This window comes from Octopus bimaculoides, chromosome 5 (assembly GCF_001194135.2).
Source record: "Octopus bimaculoides isolate UCB-OBI-ISO-001 chromosome 5, ASM119413v2, whole genome shotgun sequence".
In the NCBI taxonomy this organism is placed as follows: Eukaryota; Metazoa; Mollusca; class Cephalopoda; order Octopoda; family Octopodidae; genus Octopus; species Octopus bimaculoides.
Window position 1 is genome coordinate 40965741 of NC_068985.1, and position 274 is coordinate 40966014.

Consider the following 274-nt stretch of genomic DNA (forward strand, 5'->3'; position numbering starts at 1 on the left):
TTATCATTTTTTTACATCTTTATATTCTTTTACATGTTTATTGGTTTCAGTCATTCGACTGTGGTCACAACTAACGGGACACAGGCTTTAAGGATAGAATTAATGTTTTAAACGGTTTAGTCAAAGTCTCTGATACTAGTTGGGAAAGGGATAAAGAAACCAGAAATTCTGATTGTGCATTAAGAAGCAGCACGTTTATCCTCAGACCGGAGACCTTGCTCAAATACTTGCATCAGATTATACTCTGCCAAAAAAAAAAAAAAAAAAAAAAAAA

At 32.8% G+C, this 274-nt stretch overlaps 1 protein-coding gene across 1 annotated transcript in view; it reads right to left on the minus strand.

Annotated features, from left to right (window-relative positions):
• Positions 1 to 232: 232 nt before the first annotated feature.
• The window catches only part of LOC106869139 (WD repeat-containing protein on Y chromosome), a 92944-nt gene continuing 92902 nt past the window's right edge, over positions 233 to 274 (minus strand). The window contains exon 21 of the mRNA XM_014914715.2: positions 233 to 244. Within this exon, the coding sequence (XP_014770201.2) occupies positions 233 to 244 (12 nt within the window). The remainder of the gene's footprint in view (positions 245 to 274) is intronic.